General features: G+C 46.4%; 1 protein-coding gene across 2 annotated transcripts in view; it reads right to left on the reverse strand.

Annotated features, from left to right (window-relative positions):
* USP43 (ubiquitin specific peptidase 43) overlaps window positions 1-19,472 on the reverse strand; it is an 89,001-nt gene that overhangs the window by 16,393 nt on the left and 53,136 nt on the right. For both annotated transcript variants that reach the window (XM_080993623.1, XM_080993622.1), the window contains 4 exons: window positions 17,527-17,662; window positions 16,992-17,136; window positions 8,410-8,572; window positions 4,355-4,466 (listed from right to left, as the gene is read on the reverse strand). In XM_080993623.1, coding sequence (XP_080849749.1) covers window positions 4,355-4,466; window positions 8,410-8,572; window positions 16,992-17,136; window positions 17,527-17,662 — 556 coding nt within the window. The remainder of the gene's footprint in view (window positions 1-4,354; window positions 4,467-8,409; window positions 8,573-16,991; window positions 17,137-17,526; window positions 17,663-19,472) is intronic.

Raw genomic sequence — 19,472 nt, forward strand, 5'->3', positions numbered from 1 at the left:
ATACACTCCACCCCTGAATTACAGCCCTTCCATCTTATAGGGTGGGTCCGAATAAAAACAACGGAAACCACCCTGATTGTTTTGGATCTGTGCGGATAACTACTCCATGCAGGAAGCTGTTCCCATGGAAAGGTTGACCATGTCTAAAATCCAATCTTCCCTGTCTACTGCAAATTCCATAGGCTTGAAGGGGCCTGTTAAGCTGCTCCACATACCAGGCTCACGACATGAAGGACTCTGCATGTGGTCAGATTTAAAAGGACAGCCATGTAGCTATTTGTTTGCTTTTATTTATTTTTCAGCCCACTCTTTCCTTGCCAAACCGTCCCAAGCAATGCTTGACTTTCGAGTCCACCCTAGGAGACACATCATTGGAAGGAATGAAGGTAGCCAAGTTTTAGTTAGACTGGTGGAATGAAGGTAACTTGAAACAGCATAAACTGTGCACGTGCTAATGGCGTGTTTTAAGGCAGCTGCTGGGCTCAGGAAGGATGAATTTGTCCCCATGCCCTGATTCACTGACCAGGCGCGTTAAGTAGGGGCATTATTTTCTTCTGAACAGTTCATTACTATGGGCCACCAGACAATGGACTTGCACAGATCAATGGGAAATGCTACAGTCTGCAATAGCAATATATTTCTTTCTGCTCTTCCAAAAGATAACCAATGGAGGAGAATGAATGATACACCACAGGCTGCTCACCTTCATTTATAAAATGTACCTGGAATTTCTGGGGTTTTGTGGGTCTTAGGGGAAAACAGAATGTCCTGGAAATCATCTCTCTACATTTAGAATTCTCTCTCATTGCCCCATCTTTCTTACTTTGAAGCATACCACTTCATGGGTTGAGTCCGGGAGCCCCTTAATCCCGAAATACATGAAGTGATAACAGAATGCCACTGAGCGTGGACAGAGTGTTTTTCACTCATTGCTGTGTAAGCACAGAGAACCCATAAGCACCACTAGGATGGGTGAACAAGCCATGATGGGAGTGGTTTTCCAGAGAGAACTGAGGTCCCAAATGTATATAAATGAACAACTGGACTTCCCATAAAGACTGTGGGATGCTGTGCTTTCCTGGGCATTGAGGTAGCTGTAATGATCACAGAATCATAGAGTCATCAAGTCCAACCCCCTCAAAGCAGAAATCACAATTAAAGCATCCAAGACAGACGGCCATCCAACCTCTGCTTAAAAACCTCCAATGAAGGTCCACCACCTCCTAAGGGCATCTGTTCCACTGACAAACAGCTCTTACTGTCAAAGTTCTTCCTGGTGTTTAGTCAGAATCTCCTTTCTTGTAACTCAAAGCCAGTTCAAGTCCTACCCTTCAGAGCAGACGAAAACAAGCTTGTTCCACCTTCCATGTTACAAGCTGCTTGAAGATGACTATCATATATCCTCTCAGTCTCCTCTTTCCTAGGCTAAACATACCCAGGTCCTTGAACCATTCCTCATAAGGCTTGGTTTCTGGGCCCTTAATGAAGTAGAACATTGTTTTCTGCAACACCCACATTTGGAGCAATGGCTGAAATGGCTTGCAGGAGGCAAGGAGAGTCTTGGCACCCAGTTCATGCTACCCTGAGGCCCCTGGGCACAAAACCACCACCCTCCACTTTTTGTCACAAATTACACTGGAAATGATCGGCTCTGGAGATGACTCTGGAGAGCACCTCTTCCAAAAAGAAAGCCTACTGTTTTCAGTGTTCGACTAGATAATTTAGTTATAGAAGCTGAAATTTAAAAAAAAAAAAAATAGCAGAACTATATTCCTGGCACATCTTCTTCCAGACAGGGGCACACAACACTTCACAGACTGCAAAGAACCACATCAACTTGCTATCCACAAACACAGGAGAGGCAGGCAAGAGCTGGGCCACACATCAGGATCAAACGCTGGGAAATGCCTGCTGTAGCCATCGGTTCTTCTGCAGCTCCCCTCTCAAAGCCTTCAGCAAAAAGATGAGAGCGCACCTCCAGCCACAGTGTTCACAAGGGGCCAGCTTAGTCATCCCTTCCAATTACCTTCCTGAGTACATTGCTTTGCTTCCACCCATATAAATGAATGGTGTCTATTCGCTCCTATGAGAAAAAGTAGAGAGACAAACTGCTGTGCGGCACTTCTGGACTACCACTATCACCACCAACGCAGGCACAGAGAAACACCATGCAGGAATCCCTGCCACCCCTCATAATGGTAGCTCATGTGTAGCAGTGGGGGCTCATGGAGGGGTGGGTTGGCAGAGGCAGTGGTATCCTCCCAGAGATGCTCCTCAAAAGGACGCGATGCAGCAGTGGTGAGGTTGAGGGAGCATTGGGACAACAGCCCTATACACACTCCTCTGGGGCTGTCACTGCTGCTGCCCCATACCTCTCCTAACTTTGCAGCTACCGTCTCACTTCACCCCATCCCTGTTCCCAGTGAGCACATCGCTGTTGCCAGGAGGGTACCACTGCTTCTGGTGTCCCAGCCAACATAAAAGGGAAAACATGAGTCCTTGCCAAACATTCAGCGTGAACACAGACGGGAGGAAATGTCTATTTATAAACATACAACCCCTGAGAATGCTTTTTTCCACTCATTGCATGCAATCGGCAGTGTTTATTGCCGCAGTTTTTATTTCCAAATGTTCGGTTTGGAAGAAACAGAGGGGATTAGGAGGCCGGAAGCAGGATTCTCTCCCCTCCGAGAGTACTACACGGTGTCAATCATGCCAGGGAAAAAGACCTGCCAAGCATCTACAAGTGACTACCCTGGATCTGGATGCAATAATCAATCTTCATTTTGCACAGGAATTTAATTTTAGGTCCCTTGTGGCAACCAATTATGATTTAATAAGCTGTAATTTAATTAAAACGCTACCCACTTAGAGCAACTCCAAAAGGCAAGTAACAGACACACAAAAATATAACACTTAAACTAAATCATTTTTCCCCTATGAGGAATTTAGTGTCTTCAGAACTAGATCAAAAGTTTATAATTTTGTCACTGTGCCTTGCTGTAAGTAAGTCCAAGTATGTGTAATGGAAATAAAGCACATTTTCCCCTGCCTTCCTTTCCTTTCCTCTGTCCTTTCTTTGCTATTGTCAATCTATATTCCAGTTTGTAAGCCTCTTGAGGCAGGGACCTGCTCTCTTATATAGAGTAAAGCACCACGTAACACCAATTCTGTGCAACCTTCACTGGCTGCCAATGCCAGGGCCAATTTAAGGTTCTGATGTTAACACTAAAAACCCTAAACAACTTTGAGCCCAAATACTTTGAAGGAGTGCCTCTCTTGGTACCTGTCAGCCAAGGTACTGAGATCTGCTGCCAGTGGCGGGGGTCAGAGCACTGCTCATGATCCCAAAACGCAGGACGGGGACTTTTCAGTGGTGGCATCCTGCCCATAAAATGACCCCACCCAGGATGTTTTGGTTGTCACCCTCATTACTGAGTTTCTGACAGTCGTAAGTCACATCTCTTCACTTGGGTCTTTAGGAGAGTTTGATGCTGTTCTGCATTGATTTGGTTGCATTAATTAAGGTGAAGGCCAGATTATTGTTCTACATTACAGTGGTGCCCCGCAAGACGAATGCCTCGCAAGACGGAAAACTCGCTAGACGAAAGAGTTTTCCGTTTTGGAGGTGCCTCGCAAAACGAATCTGCTATGGGCTTGCTTCGCAAGACGAAAATGTCTTGCGAGTTCCTGGGTTTTTTTTTTCCTTTTCCCCCTCTTTTTCTAAGTCGCTAAGCCGCTTATCTGCTTATCCGATAAGCTGATAAGCTGCTAAAAGCCGCTAAAAGCCGCTAAAAGCCGCTAAAAGCCGCTAATAGCGCTAATCCGCTAATCCCGTCAATGGGCTTGCTTCGCAAGACGAAAAAACCGCTAGACGAAGAGACTCCCAGAACGGATTCTTTTCGCCTTGCGAGGCACCACTGTACTACGTTTTTGTGTGCTTCGACGGAACTCATTGTTTTAATGATATTTCTCTACACTGCCCCACGATTCTTGCTGATGAAGGGTAGTTAAGCAAATAAACAACTTGAAATGGAAAAGAAATATACAAATAACTACAGCTACAGGCCAATAATTGCCTGTAAGTGGAGGCAGTTTCCCCTGCCCCATCATGATTTGTGACTTGGGAGAGTGATGGCTGCTTCCTAAGGGATTTGGGGCAGAGGTTAGGATGACCCAAGAGCTCCCTGGCATGCTTACTGACTCTTGGCACTCTGTTCCTGCTTAATTTTTGCGGTGAGTACAGTATGTTCTGTAAGAAGCTGCTACCCTTCAAACATTGCATCTCTCCTACTGCCAGGAGCAGGAGAAACAGGGCAGATGCAACAGTGCCTGGACAGCAGGATGGACTCACCTGTACTTGGGCCTCCCTTCTCATTAGATAGCGCATTTTGCCCAGGATGCACTGCTGAAGCTGATCCCACAACATGGCTCTGTCTTCCCGCATCAGTAAAGGTGGTCCAAACCTGAAAAACACATTAGAGAATTGCTGTAGGTTGTGCAAAGAAACTAGCCTTCAGGTGCCTTTTGCTCACTTAGTGATACAAAAGAAGCCAAGACATCACTCACTCACTGGCAGAGGTATCTAAATTTTAAAGTTACTTCCCAATGAAATGAAGGGTGGAATTCAACATCACATTAATTTGATCATGCCAGCGGGGACTTATTTCAGAATAGCCGACTGCCAGAGTTCAGCAAGAAAGATGCTCTAAATTTCCCACTTCTCCTCCTCCATCACCCATCATTTTGCCCAGGCCCATTGCTCTCCAGGAAATGCAACTACATTTCAGATGTCAGGGGATAACGGAGCAGCATCTCTGAGGTTGGGATGATATTCTTCCCAGGCTGCTACCCAATTGGAATGTTACCATTCAGGCGACCCTGGACAATGGGCAGCCGGCAAACTAAAGTCCCATTGCTGTTTCTGGGTAGGAAAAGAGCATCCTGCACTCAAGCGACTAATATAAATGCCTGCACTTTTTAAAGCATTCACACCAACGTGCTGCTTGACCTGGGGTAGGACCATAGCTCAGTGATAGAATATAACCTTCCGTGTATAAGGTTCCAGATTTAATCCCTAGCATCTCCAGGAAAGGCTGGAGATGACCCCTGTCTGAAACCCTGGAGGGTCACTGCCCATCAGTGCAAATTATACTGAGCAGGATAGATTCAGTGGCCTGACTTGCTATAAGGCAGCTTCCTATATTCCCTATGTTTGTTCAGCCAGTTCTCCTCTGTACTTCTCCCCAGCTGATACTGCCTGAGAAGGGAAGAATGATTAAGGGGTGACTGGTTGTGCATTCATGTTTTCTTGAATGGCTAACAGTGGTGGTGGTTACATTACCAATCTCACCTTTCTCTATGTAGACTAAAGGGAAGCTCATCAAGATGAAGGGTGCAAGACCAGCAGGAGGCAGTGCAGGCAAAGGATTGAGGGAAACGGTCTCTCTGTGCTCTCACCCTGTTGTACGTTTCGCCAGTCCTCTGAATCAGTCAGCTTTACTGGGTGCAAGTAAGCTCCCCAAGCAATATCCAATGTCGTGATGAGACGTGAAAGCACAAACTAAGAGAATTCTGAAATAACTCAATCGGTTTTGCAAGAGGGGTAAACTAAGAGGTAAACGTACTATGAGGAATCTATGCAAATAAATGATCTTGCGTGGGGCTCTGGCATAATACTCGACCAGTTCCCCAGTGTTCTAGAAAATCTTGTTTGGCCATTTCCAAAGCAGATTACAAACTTGGCATGCTAGTCACCTGTGAGATATAAAAACAGGTGGGCTGGCTAACCTGGAAATGCTTCAAGTCATCTATTGCCAATCAAAATGTCATGTCTGGGAAATTTTGCATTTTATGGCAGATATTTGCTCAGGACTTTCCACTGATTCATCATTCTCATCAGGTGTGATCAGATCTTGTACTCCACAGTCTACTATGAAATGGGCGGGAAGGAGTTGAACAAATTTAGGCTGAGGGCAGGCGGGCTTAGGGACTATGCAAATTGACTAAATGGAAAGCTAAATCTTATTTCCACTTCAAAGCCAAGATAATTGTTTGAGGGAAAGCCTAGGCTGGCCGGATAGTCTGCATGAAAGATTTGGGGCAGGAAAGTCTTCTACTGTAAAGGCTAACTTTCTTTGGCAAAATATTTTCTTTTTGGGTTAAAAAACCAAAAAAAACCCTCCACATAGCCCCTTACTAGTTCTGTAACTAAAGGCAAAGGAAACTTGGTCTCATATATCCATCCCAAGAGCAGAAAAGTGTGTGTGTGTTTTTTCGCTTTCTTTATTTTCCATGCTAAAACTATTTTGCTTGTTTTGAAAGTATTTTATTTATTTATTTATGAATCTAAACATATTTGACCAAGGGATTCAAGAGACTGAACTTTTTGATCTGAACTGCTTGATCCCATGCTCTTAAAGGTTCCCCAGGCTGAAAGTTGACAGCTGGGCACTCAAAACTCTGGTGGTGCCAGCGTAACTCTCAGCCAGACTTGGCAGATTGGAACTCCAGGCTCCTTTGGCCAGCTTGCAGAACTCAAAAGACTGAGTCTCCTAAGAGCTACAAAGAGAATTAATGGAAATGATAGGAAGAGAAGCCAGGAAAACCTTTCTCCCTTCAAAATCAAATAAGGGGGGGGGGACAAGCAAACCACTTGATCTATTGGAGACATATACCCTCCAGTTCCAGTTTAGGGTGGCTAGTCACACCCAAAAAAGGGGTGGGGAATGCATCTCCAGAAGAGTTTTGCATACGCAAATTTACATTTCTAAATGCAAATTCAGAAATGATTACCATTAATTTAAACAGAAATGCAACATAATGGGCAAGACAATGTACTCAAAGCTGATGTTTCCCCCCAAAGAATTCTGGTAACTGTAGTTACTGTAGGGGTGCTGGGAATTGTAGCTCTCTGAGTGGAAAACAACAACTCCCAGGATTCTCTGGGGAGAAGACATGTGCTTTAAATGTATGGCGTGTGCACAAGTGACCTCTTTGCCTGCTTAATCTGCTATCCAGCTGCTAACTGTTGATGGGCAACTTCAAGACCTCTGCTGCCCCATCTTAAGGTTCCTGTAAAATAGATGACCCTTCAAAGAGAAGACCGCCCCCCCCCCATATAGAGGACTGTCCTCTGAAAAAATAGGAGACATGGCTACCATCACCACCCATTTGCGGCAACGTGGCAGAACCAAAAGTGTAGATTCAAGTAAGTTCCTGGTACCTTCTCCTCTAATGCATCTTATAAGCTCTTTTCTTGTTCTGACAACTATCAGTACCCCATTTCCTGAGCCCTGCAATCTGCGTGTGCTGTTTGGCTGAATAAATGGGGTACGAAAAGGACAGACAAAAGTTCTAGGAATCAAGCCATATAGTTCTTGTCCCTGCAAAAGCACTTGGGTTGGGAGGAGGGGAGAGGGAGACATGCCTACGTAACACGGAAATATTGCTAGATAAATTGCCCTCCATAAAGCTCAGCATGTTACAAGCCGTTTCCCAGCCGATGACTGGTTTATTAGCCACTGCAAGCATGCAGAGCGTTACTTAATGACATTTGGGATGTGCAATGTGAATTCATTACCCGCCTACAGTGCTTTTGCATCCAATCGCCCTCCCGCAAGCTCCTTGCAGCCATCAGTGGCTGGTAAACCGAGTGCAGCTCTTCCCCCCCACCTCCATCCACATCTCCAGCATGGGAAAGAAATTGGCTTTTGAGGGAACAAGTGGCACACCGGGCAGAACACCGCTGCAGGCCAAATGGTCCAAAGCGCAGCTCAGGACACTCGGTGGTTGTTTCTCCAGACCCACTGCACAGCTTGATTTGGCTGAAGCGACAGCGCTCCCATTCCAAGCCCCTTCGTCACCAAGTGGAGACAATTAACTTGCCACTAGGCTTGCTTTATCAGAGCTTAACATTAATGTTACACAGCCCAGATGTTGTGCCAAATGACACAAAGGAAACTGCTCTTAACAAGCCCAGCTGCTGCTTCTGTGATTGCTTCCGGCTTTTTCAGAGCTGCTAATCAGCAAGCTGGGATCTAGAAGACAAAAAAAAAACAAGCAACTAACTCACTCCCAAGTTCGAAGTCCCATCCGTCTGAAAAGGCCTCTGCAAGCCTGAGAGTAACAGGGGACGGCCAACAGGTCAAGTGCCCATTTCAGGAAAGGCACCTAAGAAACTGTGTTATGCTGTGTCAGACCATTGGTCCATCTAGCTCCGTTATTGTCCACACTGACTGGCAGCGGTCCTCCAGGGTTTCAGACAGGGAGTCTCTCCTAGCCCTACCTGGTGATGCTAGGAATTGAACCTGGGATCTTTGGTATGCAAAGCTGAAGCTCTGCCATTGAGCCACAGTGGCAGAACTCTTAACCATTCTAGCAAGAGCTTTCCTGCTGGGCATGACTTACCGCACGGCTTGCTGCCCTGCCCCAGCCACATTACAGACAAGGAGCAGGATCCTGCCCCCTCCGCCATGGTGCAGGAACTCCGATGAAATGGCCCCGTTATGAGCCAAGCGCTGGCCTTCGGGCTCAGAAGAGTTGGGAGAGGATGGGAGGCTGTGGGGACAACCTGGGAAAAGGAAAGAATAACGCACATGAGTAAATCCCGAAGGCATCCCTCTCCTCTACTGGACAACTACTTTGGGAATGGCTTAAAGAAGAACATAGGAAGAGCTGATGGATCAGGCCAGTGGTCCATCTAGCCCCACATCCTAGAGCAGCATCTGGGAAGCCTGCAAGAAGGTCCTGCACACAATTGCACTCTGCCTACCTGCGACTCCCAGAAAGGTACTCAGAAGCATAGCTGCCTTCAGTCATGGACACAGGGCATAGCCATCATGGCTGCTATCCATGGATAACCCAACCTTCCATGAATTTGTGCAATGTTATTTTAAAGCCATCAAAGTTGGTGGCAATCAGCTTCTCCTGGGGGAGTGAGTTCCAAAGTTTAACTATGAGCTTTTAATATCATTCAGGTATACTGAGCTGAGGCCATTTAAACGTCAGCACCAACACTTTGAATTGTGCTCAGAAATGTGCTGGGAGCCAGTGAAGAATCTTTAGGACAGGTGTTATGTGGTCCTGACAGCTACTCTCAGTCACCAGTCTAGCTGCTGCATTGTGGATTAGCTGCAGTTTCCGAGTCACTTTCAAAGGTAGCCCCACGCAGAGCGCATTGCAGTAGTCCAAGCAGGAGATAACCAGAGTATGTACTACTCTGGTGAGACAGTGTGCCGGTAGGTAGGATTTCAGCCAGCGTATCAGATGGAGCTGGTAGACAGCTGCCCTGGACACAGAATTAACCTGCACCTCCAAGAACCGTTGTGAGTCCAAAATGACCCCCAGACTGGTCCTTTAGTTACCCCATTCAGGACCAGGGAGTCTCCCATACTTGCCTGCCCCCTGTCCCCCAGAAACAGTACTTTTTACTTATCAGGATTCTATCTCAACCCATAACACCCATTCATCCTCCAACTACCCCCAGACAATCACATAGGACATTCACTGCCTTCACTGGTTCTGCTTTAAAAGACAGGTAGAGCTGGGTATCACCTGCATATTGGTGAACACTCAACCCCAACCCCCTGATGACCCCCCCCCAATGGCTTCATATAGATGTTGAAAAGAATTGGGGAGAGGATGGAGCCCAAGCCACCCCACAAGTGAGTGCCCAGGGGTCCGAACACTCATCCCCACACACCACCTTCTGGACAAGCCCAGGAGGAAGGAGTGGAACCACTGAATAACAGTGCCCCCAGCTCCCTCCCACCCCCATACCATTGTAAATAAAACCCATGAGAGCTGCAGGGTTGGGGGGAAGCTTCCTAATTATAATAGATAGCAAGGGAATAAGATGACTCGAGATTTGCGGGCTCTCAATTTCCAGAACTTTCATAGAAAATCTAGACACAGATAATCCGAAATTCATAAGATATAGGACATATTGCCTTAGAACAAAGGTTTGACAAAATGATTCAGATTAATCCCTTCCAGATCTGTGATTCTGCAAGGAAGAATAAATATTAACACTCTCAACAAGTTGGTGTCTATTATCACCAGCAATAAACGCTCACACATAATCAGTCCAATCTGCACCTCCAATTTGCAGCTAGATCTGTCCACCTCCCCAGATCTGGGCTGCGCAATTCATCAAAACCACCTGGCAACAGGGCTGTCCAAAAGGCAGGATTGCCATGAACTTCATCTCCCGGATCTACGTGCGCTGTCTCCTCTGATGTTTTTCAATTAAGGCCTCTTGTTTAGCCCGGAGAGGCAATAAATCACTGCCACGGCACTTTGTCTCCAGTTTTCCTTCTCATTTTGCATATAAAAGCTAATCCATCCCAAAATGCAGCCATAAGTGCCAAGGATCAGCTCATCCCCATTCTCCTCTCAGCACCCGGCTTCTTCCCCACCAAACTGCCCTCTTGAAGCCTCAGCCTTGCAAAGTCCATATCCTGTATACCTGAAGGAGCGTCTCCACCCCCATCGTTCAGCCCGGACACTGAGTTCCAGCGCCGAGGGCCTTCTGGCGGTTCCCTCATTGCGAGAAGTGAGGTTACAGGGAACCAGGCAGAGGGCCTTCTCAGTAGTGGTGTCTGCCCTGTGGAACGCCCTCCCTTCAGATGTGAAGGAAATAAACAGCTATCTTATCTTTAAAAGACATCTGAAGGCAGCCCTGTTTAGGGAAGTTTTTAATATTTAATGCTGTATTGTTTTTAACACTTTATTGGAAGCCGCCCAGAGTGGCTGGGGAGGCTCAGCCAGATGGGCGGGGTATAAATGGTGAATTATTATTATTATTATTATTATTATTATTATTATTATTATTATCCAGGGAAGTATCTCAAAATTCACAGCTGCGGGATTCTCAAATCGGACCTGACCCCACCCCCACTCACCTCCCCCTCTCCCCCTCTCCCCCCCCTTTTCTTCCTAATGTCTCAACAAACAAAACTGATCTGTAAAAAAATGTTACTTGGAAAGAGAGAGAGAGAGAGAGAGAGAGAGATTACACATACTTTTGTAAACCAAGAGAATTTTTAATAAAAATACATTTAAAAAAATTGGGATGAACTTGGAAGTCAGGTTTGGCTCATTTATCAAATCAACAGAATGAAGCAGTAATGTGCTTTCTGGCCTGTGGCTCCACTTCAGGCTGAAGGCAGGGGTAACATGTTTGAATGCTTCCTCTCCCCCCCCCACACACACACTGAAACAGACTCAAACACCTGTCATGTATGATCTAGTTGAGATCCCTGTGTTGCAGGGGGTTGACTAGATGACCCTCAGGGTCCCTTTCCAACTCTACAATTCTATTACTCTATGATTCTACACAGAGCAGGTGGAAGCATGTTGAATATTTATTGTTGTTTCCCCAAAAAACTTCTGGGTTTCTTTAGAAGAGGCACCATCGTTCCCCTTTGCCTCTCTTTTCTTTTCTTGTTCTTTGCGGGCTTTTAGCCTCGCTACACCCTCCTGCCACTCCAGGATTCACAACACCTCCCAGCTCCCTGACTTGGAGCTCTTTGGATCTCTAGTGGCATTTTACAGACTGTAAAACCAATTTATCTCGATTCAGAGCCTGACCTTTTGAAGCACGGATGGCTTGGCTGCCTGCCAGGTCCATGGGAGGCTAAAAATAACTTCTTGTATTAGTCACAAAACAGAGATGGGTCCCCTTTTGGCAACACACTAATTATAAAACTGTATTGATCACAGGTCTGCCATGCAGAGGATGGAGCAAGCTTGTTTTCTCCTGCTCCAGAGGCTAGGACCCAAACCAATGGATTCAAAGTTACAAGGAAGGAGATTACAACTAAACATCAGGAAGAACTTACTGACAGTAAGAGCTGTTCGACAATGGACAGAGGTGGTGGAGTCTCTTTCCTTGGAGGTTTTTAAGCAGAGGATGGGTGGCCTTCTGTGATCTAGTTGAGATCCTTGCATTGCAGGGGGCTGGACCATATGACCCTCTGGTCCCTTACAATGCTACAATTCTACAATCCAAGTGAGTCTCTAGAGCAGCCTTTCTCAACCTGTGGGTCCCCAGATGTTGTTGGACTACAACTCCCATCACCTCTAGCTAGCAAGGCCAGAACTCAGGGATGATGGGAGTTGTAGTCCAACAACATCTGGGGACCCACAGGTTGAGAACCGCTGCTCTAGAGCAACAACATCAGGAGTTCCCAAAAATCACTGTCCCCAAAAGGTACCCAAAGCACACAGCGGCATGAGTCCACCTGTGACATTTCAGTCAAACTCTAGAGATCCAGTGACCCTCCCATCAACCCCAGCCAGCGGTCAGGAATGATGGGAGTTGTAATCCAACAAGACCCTTGCCATAGAGTTTGGCTGAGCTGGCACAGGTGGGTTCATGCTGCCACCACCTTCCAATGCCTAGGGGTATCTTCCAGGGACTGTGGGTTTTTGTGTCTGTGTGTGTGTTTGGAGATGCTTCATGTTGTTGCTCTACTGCAGACATAGGCAAACTCAGCCCTCCAGATGTTTTGGGACTACAACTCCCATCATCCCTAGCTAACAGGGCCAGTGGTCAGGGGTGGTGGGAGTTGTAGTCCCTAAACATCTGGAGGGCTGAGTTTGCCTATACCTGCTCTACAGACTCACTCACTACCTGTGATAAAACAGAATTTTGCAATTCATGTGTTTCCAGGAGGGGATCTGTCTCCTTGCTGTTGTTTTTCCCAGGTACACCTGCTTGAGCTTGCACAGTAGCCATGGAACTAGAAGAAGGTAAGAAGAGCCTGCTGACCAGACAGGTGCTTATGGGAAGACTGCAAGCTGGAGATGAATGCACAAACACCTGCAATTCCCAACAACTGGTACTGTATGGGAGCAGGCAACTTCTGAAAGTGGAGGTGGAACTCTAGGGCTTTTCACCTTCTTTGAGACACCTGCCAATGGGAGGTGGAGTCCAACATCATTCTCAGTCCCATCTTAGGCCTGCCACCTCTCTTTCATCTGCCTGCTAATAACTGGAATGAAAGCAATTGCAAACAGCCAAATCACGTCTGTTTCCATTTCAGCTACGTTAGGGGAGACATTTTTCCCATGGGCTTTTTCCCCCTGAATGGTTCGATATAGCTGCATTATCACTACAAACCTAAACCATTTTCAGTGTTTCAAGCTTAAACTGAGAAAACTTGGAATGCTGTGCAGGAGAGGGTATGGGCATATCTTTTCCTGCTGTACATCATGAACTAGTTCACAGCATAACATTCCCCAAATGCCTGAAAGGCAGAGGCAGAACACCATAGTAAAGCAGGCTTAGGAGCAGATAGCAGCTTCCCCCAACCTGGTGCTCTCCAAATGGCCATGCTGGGGGGGGCGAGGTATCTGGAGGATCCCAGGTTGAGAAAGTTGGTCTGTACCTATCCTGTAACAAGTGTTCCTAATCATTCATATATATATATCATTTTAAAATAGATACATTTCTGCCAGGAAAGCAAACAAACCAACAAACAAATATACAATCAAATAAACAAACTATGAATTGACAGGCAGTAGCAATATATCAAACCTATCCATTCTTAAGGAAATCAGCCCTGAGTGGTCATAGGAAGGACAGATCCTGAAGCTGGGGCTCCAATACTTTGGCCACCTCAAGACTCCCTGGAAAAGAACCTGATGTTGGGAAAGATGGAGGGCGCAAGGAGAAGGGGACGACAGAGGACGAGATGGTTGGACAGTGTTCTCAAAGCTACCAACATGAGTTTGACCAAACTGTGGGAGGCAGTGGAAGACAGGAGTGCCTTGCGTGCTCTGGTCCATGGGGTCAAGAAGAGTCGGACACGACTAAACAACTAAACAACAACAAAGCAATATATGAAACAACACAATTCTTATCACTAACATCCTTTGTAGTGATGTGAACGATTGTAAAACTTGTAAAACAAGAAATTAAAAATGACTTCCAATTAGTCTCGCTGTACTTTATCTGTTGATTATCTTATACCGTACAGTTACATATTTCTTATATAGTTTCCATTAACTTCCCTACAAACTTATATTCATACAATGCAAGGTTCAGTCTGATTCTGCCAATAAGTTTTCTTTTATACCGTAATTTTTTAAGTACTTTCTCTCTTTTTTTTACAAGTGTTCCTAATCTAATGCTGCCTTTAACCTGGATTATAGCTTTGTAGTCCAAATACTGCTTCCTAGAGCATGGAGCTGATAACACCAAGGTTGCAGGTTCGGTCCCCGTATATTCCTGCATTGCAGGGGGATTGACTAGATGATCCTCAAGGTCCCTTCCAACTCTACAATTTTATGATTTTGTGATTCATATTGGTAACAAGTTAGGACTAGGGAAACAAAGCATACTAAAATGTAAGAGTTTTTTCTGATAAAATATGACCTTGCATATTTGGTGCAAAAGAAAAAGAAAAGAAAAGAAAACCCAACTGCATACAGAACAATACGCACCGGTTACTCATTGCAAAATATCAGCTTGTTGTACTTTATTTATCTTTTGCCACAACAAGGAATCATAAAGAATAGAACAGATGGGAAGTGGGGGTGGAGAGGGGGCGAAATAGCTGCAACAAACAAACACGGGGAGAAAAGAAAAGCTCTAGTGAACTGTGGTGTCTCCCAGCATTGAAACACTCAGAAAAATTAACAGGTTTATCAAGTGTTTGCAAGGAGGTTACGTGATATCACTGATTTATTGAGCATTCATTTCTTATTTGTTTGCAGGGAAGTTAGACAACATGCCATACAACTTTTATCCTACACTTCCCAGTGTATTTTTCTACCACTTTGCTTATTACAAAAAGGTCCCATCTGGGGGAGGAAGCCAGTTTGCTTTAAGAGCACCATATTACTATTCATTTATTCATCAACCTGATTAATCAACATGAATTTCCTGGTACATGATCTGAATCCCACCTGAAAATAGCAATGGTCTAGAAGCATCCTTTGAGCAATTCATTGTTCAGAAATCGGCTTTCCCAAATGGCCCAGGGCCACCTCTGAATGCATGTGTGGAGCTACTTTTGTGAATGCACCTATGTATCAAACTCGCCTTGTATGCAGAAGGTTAATGCCTCCTGGTGAAACCTTGCAGCCTCCATGATGCGCAAATTTTCCCAAGTTGGCAAAGGGAGGTGCTTTCAAACAAGTCTGAGATGACCCTAGCAGACGAGGACTATACCACACGTGCTCTCCAGACTCCCCCAAAAAGAAGGAACCGAAGAACACACTTGTTGCAGAAAAGCAGGAGGAGGCAAGTTTAAGCTGCATCAGTTTCAACAACACCCACTTGTGTGTTCAGTACTAAACCACTTGAAACTTCTCAGAAGGAAATCAGGCCAGGAGGCTGAGAAAGAGGACCAAGGGCACAGGAGAGGTTCCTGGGCTGATCAATGCATCAGCATCCATCCAATTCTTCTCAGAAGCAGCTGTCCCAATGTCAGCTCAGACTTGGTCCCGGCTACTGTGTCTCAGCCTTACAGGTGTATCACCTCTTCACAATCTGCCAGAGCCAGCCGAAAGCCAAACAAAGAGCAGACTCAAGGAAAAATGCCTTTTGCACATCTAGGTAGTAAAGCTGCCAGCGGAGGCGGAGAAGGTCCTCTGACTCTGCAGGGAAAAGGTATTTCCCAGAGGCCTCATGATGCAATCACAAGACTGTAGATCTTAATAAGAGGCCGTTAAAGTGACAGAGTCTCGGCGCCCCTAAAGCCCACTCATTCTGAGGCTATTTGCTGTGACTGTGGCTAATCTGTGCTGGCTGGAGGAGACAAGGACAGGCTGATGGATAGAGCCAGTCTTCAGTTAAAAGTTACTGGCCTCCTTGTGATCCCATCAAGCCAGGAAAACTCTCTCCTCTTGCATCGGGCGTCTCCTCCTCCTCCTCCTTTCCTTCACGCTGGCTTCTGAATGCCGCTGTGCAAAGCATCCCAACCTTCACAACATCAGCACAGGTACTACATTCTTAATAAGTGCCGAGTAAATTGCCCAGCTCTGAGGCTGTTACTTTTGGCAGCAGTATCTTTGCTTGGTCACTGAAAAAAGGAGCATCCTGTCCGTCACACATGATTGTCGCATGGCCGCCTGGCTTTCTCAAGGCCATGCTAGACATGGGCATCAGCAGATCGGTGTGTTTAAACCTGGATCTGCTGCCATGGCCAAGAACGTGGGTGAGGGAGATGGGTGCCCCGTTTGAGGAATAAAACGGATGTGTGGGTGAGAGAAGCTCTTCTCTCAATTTACACCCCCACAGCCCCTCTCCCTTACCCCTTGTCTTCCAGTTGGGGGGTCCCACTACTGGAAGCGACTCGAGCAGGAAGAAAGGCAGCAAGCTGGGGGGATGAAAGGAAAAAGGCTGAGGAAAGTGGGGGTTAGCTGTACACAGCACTTTTTGCCCCTTAAATTAGGCTCCTCCACAAACGGCTTCCTGTATTATTGCATACCCTGCAACATTCTGGGAGGGCAAAGCAAGACAACCACCCACCCTCGCCCACCCAATCTCCACTCACCTTTGCCCTTGCCCACCTGCTCTCTGCTCACCCTTGCCCACTTGCCCACCAGCCATATGAATCCATATGAACCCTGGGGTGAAGGCAGAGCCTTCAAAGCAAATGGGGCCATCCCACATAAAACAGGGCACTTGGCAGGTATGTTATTGCAGCAATCTGGATTTAAGAAGACAGCTCTGTTGATGTTGATATTTGGTTTGGCCCTCAGGCCGAGAACAATATGGAATTGGCAGAGGGGATAAATACTCAGTGGAGGGAATTATTATTTTCTTCAACTTTTCACCATTTGATACAAAAGTACCTGAAGCTCTGAGTGCCAGACACCTCCATGTGGAGAGGGGAAAGAGAGGAGCCAGCTGGACAAGAGCAGGGGCCCAGGGGCCTGAGGATGGAGAAGAACCTGGCCACCTCTCCAGAGCTTATTTGACAGGCATTTTTAGAGGGACATTCAGAATGCGTTCCAGCTGCCACAACAGGACACACCTGAGAGGCGGGAAGAGTTGGCCCTGCTGAAGGAGAGAGGAGCCTGGAAAGCGTAGACGTTGTTGCCCTCTGCAATGGTGTTCAGGTCCTCGTCGTCTGAGAAGGAGCACCGGAATCCTGACTGGCCCAGCTCAGCCAGGATCACCTGCAGCGGCAGAGTGAAATGGTCAGGGCCTTGCAAGGCTTGAGGACTTAGGCAGTATATGAGAAAGGAAAACCTCCTTGGCTTATACAGTGGTACCTCATGTTACAGCTGCTTCGGATTACAGTTGCTTCAGGTTACAGACTCCGCAAACCCAGAAATAGTACCTCAGGTTAAGAACTTTGCTTCAGGATAAGAAAAGAAATCGTGCTCGGGCGGCGCGGCAGCAGCAGGAGGCCCCATTAGCTAAAGCGGTGCTTCAGGTTAAGAACAGTTTCAGGTTAAGAATGGACCTCCAGAACGAATTAAGTTCTTAACCAGAGGTACCACTGTATGCAGTTCGCAGGGAACAAGGATTCCCAAAGCATAGGGACAGGAACAAGTCTGGCTTACCTGGTCAGGTGAAATCTTGCCTTCCTCTGCCACCATTTCCCTCAGCTTTGCCACGGTGCTGAGGAGAGGCACAGCCAGGCCCACACGCACAAATCGCTGGCTCTTGGATTGGAAGACAAGGGTGACGTTCAAAGGCCTGGAGGGAAAGGGGCCGGGAATGGGAACTTAGAATGGTGCAGTAAAATGGCTGCCAAATGGCAGCCCTGCCCCACTCTGGTGAGATACAGGGTGCAGCCAGAGCCCTGGGACCCATATAAATAATAAAATTATTGTTCGTTCTGAAGGCAGCCCTGAACAGTGAAGTTTTTAATGTTTGGGCTTCCCAAAGTAGATCTCAGGGTTCTAGTAAGCAAAAAACAAAAAAGCCTAACAGCAAAGTAGATCCTACAAGCCTGAGGTCTGCACATGCCTGCTTTAGATACACTCGTCTCTTCTCTCCTGCATGCAATCCTCTGTCTTCCTTTGCTCCAGAAACAGCTGACAAATGGGAGCTGCCTACCAGAGGCCTGGGTAAGCCCTCTAGCTATTAAAGAAAAGATGGCACCAAGCATCAGCCACAGCAAGCAGAACTGGGAGCGCCGTTGCTGGAAGTTGGTGACTGGCTGTGACTGCAAGTTTTTAGCTGGAGGGGAAAGTCATTACTGGCTCATCTGCAGTCTGCACAGGACAGACTCTGCATGCACTCCTGCACCATCAGAAAAGAGATGTCAGAGGAGTCTAGTTAGCTCCGCATTTGGAAGTGAAACTACACACTGGGGTGAAGGAACAGCAGACCCATCTGTGGATCAAAAACAGATAATTGTGAATAATGTGGATTAATCTACAGAGGGCGAGTGAAGATTAAGCAGGTGGGCGGGTCTATAGAATTTATGAACACAATCCAACACTCCTGGTAAGCACCCAAACATCATAAAGTGAAGTCTCTTCCTGGGAAAGTATACAGAAATAAAGATGGCTGTCCCATGTACCTACGGGGGGGGGGGCATTTCCTCACTCCCACTCAACACAACATCCTTGTAAAGTTACCAAGTACATGGAGGAAAATATCTTTTTCCCCCCCAGGACTTGCAAGTTATGGTGATGGGTTACATATTGGGAGCATTTTTAAAGACTTTTAAAAACGTTCCTGGATTTAATGCTTAGTAGAACCATGCAGATAAATGGACAGCATGGACTAGTTACTGTTGGCTGGTGTACGTGTGCGTGTGTGTGTGTGTGTGTGTGTGTTTGCTGAGCCAACTTGTACAGAGAGAGACGATGTTTTGCTGGGTGGGAGTGGGAAAACCATCAGAAATGACTCAAAAGTGCAAGTGAATAGGGCTATCTCTGTAGGTGACCATTGCAGTTGCCTTGCCAACTCCCAACAGATGTGCAGAGGAGTCTGTATGCACTGATTCTGAGAGGGGAAAGGTCCTGCTTTGGTTGGACAAAAAGACAGTCTGCTTTCTCCTCGAGGAAAACTAAGAATAAGCAGGCTTTTCAGCACCTGAAATGGGGCTGATGAAGAAATCTGCCTGGGGGGAATAGCAGGCCACTTCACTGATCTTTACTACTAGGCGCTACTCAGAGAGGCTGGACCAGGGATGCCTGAGCAATTCTGTTTTTGCTAATTTCACTAGGAGCTGACCTGATAATCCTCCCCCTCCCAGACTAATGTATGAATCGGAACTGAGGCTGCAGTCCTGGACTCACTTCCATGGGAGTAAGCTCAAAGGGACTCACTTCTGAGTAGGCACACATATGATCACAGAGTTATCCACTGTTTTTTCACATTTCCTGGTGCATTCTGATGCAGTTTGCAGATCAAGAACATATCAAAATGCATGCACATTTTGAAAGGAAATAAATGTCAAAATACATTTTAAAACGAATATTAAAATGTGAATTTTCATGCAGCTTTTCTTTGAAATCACAGATTCATGCAGAAGTGGGGTGCAAGGGAGTTA

Source organism: Podarcis pityusensis (assembly GCF_964106645.2).
Source record: "Podarcis pityusensis genome assembly, chromosome: 2".
Taxonomy (NCBI): Eukaryota; Metazoa; Chordata; class Lepidosauria; order Squamata; family Lacertidae; genus Podarcis; species Podarcis pityusensis.